Here is a 1,460-nt window from a genome sequence, read left to right as displayed (position 1 = left end):
ACACACACACACACACACACACACACACACACACACACACACACACACACACACTGCAACACACCACACACATACATACACACAGAGGCACATATATACAGACGCTCACACATATACAAGCACAAGGACATATGGAGACACTTAAAGAGAAATATATATTTTGATGGATAGCTTTAAAGTTCACTTGCTTTTAGAATCACCTGGGAAGAGAGTCAATTCAATCTTTATTACACTGGCCTGTGGCATGTCTGTAAGAGATTGTCTTGATTGCTGTTTGAGGGAGGGAGACCCACTATGAACCTTATCTACATCACCAGATTGGTTGAGCCCTGGGCTGCATATATGTGAAGAAATATGCTTAAGAATAAATAAAGAAAAGCATGTTTATTCTCATTTCTGTTTACTGTCAATGCAATGTGACTGGCCAGCTACTTGAGTTTGTGCCTTGACTTCTCTGAAATGATAGATTCTAATCAGGAATCATAAGTCAATTAAACTCCTAGTTGTCAGGTTTCTGTGACACAGCAACAGGCACACACACCCCTGCCACATAATACTATACATACATACATACACACATGAGAGTAAAAAGAAGTATTGATTTTTAACTTGTACAGTTGATACCTCACCAGGGACCCAGAATTGCCCAAGCAATTCCAGACCTTAGAGCAGGTCTTTCTTGGAGAGTCCTCCCTTGTAGCCTAGCCCAGATGGAGGGGCTTAAACGTTCTATTTAGCAGCCTCCCTCCCATGCCAGGGAACCTGCAGGGAGGGTTGACTCACCTCATAGTCAATGTCCAGGGCATCAGTCTCACCCTTGGTCTGGAAGTGCTGTGTGTTCTTGTCCACAGTGAAGTTTGCCTGCTTGCCCACACGCTCCAGGAGAACTGAGTGCCAGTGCTGGTCATCCAGAAGGCTACCCAGAGTTGCCAAGGGTGCAGTGCTGCTGACCTGGGCTTTGCTGTCATCTGCAGAGGTGGAAGGTGGAATGGAGTCTTAGCTTGAGCAGCTTTGATTCATACCCATCAATAGCACTGAGTTCCAGGTAGGTGAGGATTCCTCAAAGCTGTCCCTTCACAGTGCACACCAACAGGCATACAGAAGGAGTCATTCACCGGTTTCCCTTAAATTCCACAGCCAGGCTGTAGCTCAAATGATATACACCCCCACTTTCGGATAGGAAATGAATGTTTCCAGGACACCAGCAATCACATGGTGGCAGAAATGCTTACAATATTGGCAAAAACAATAAGAATGAACACAAACGTTTCAACACTTAGAAAAAACATAATTAAACACACACACAATGTATAAGATTATGAATGAAGAAAGCAGATCTTGAACCAACTTTGAGGAAGCCAGTGGTCATACAAAGTGTGTCTGTTCACACAGGAAGAGAGGAAAACATAACCATTTCAGCTGCAAATTTTGAGTGCCTACTGTATGAACTCAGTTCCTCC

At 43.8% G+C, this 1,460-nt stretch overlaps 1 protein-coding gene across 1 annotated transcript in view; it reads right to left on the bottom strand.

Annotated features, from left to right (window-relative positions):
- LOC110312287 (contactin-associated protein like 5-3) overlaps positions 1 to 1,460 on the bottom strand; it is a 579,184-nt gene that overhangs the window by 328,201 nt on the left and 249,523 nt on the right. Inside the window, exon 6 of the mRNA XM_029470910.1 lies at positions 784 to 968. Coding sequence (XP_029326770.1) covers positions 784 to 968 — 185 coding nt within the window. The remainder of the gene's footprint in view (positions 1 to 783; positions 969 to 1,460) is intronic.

The sequence above is a fragment of the Mus caroli genome, chromosome 17 (genome assembly GCF_900094665.2).
Source record: "Mus caroli chromosome 17, CAROLI_EIJ_v1.1, whole genome shotgun sequence".
In the NCBI taxonomy this organism is placed as follows: domain Eukaryota; kingdom Metazoa; phylum Chordata; class Mammalia; order Rodentia; family Muridae; genus Mus; species Mus caroli.
Note: the sequence above shows the minus strand (reverse complement) of the source record. Positions and strands in the feature narration are given on the sequence as shown.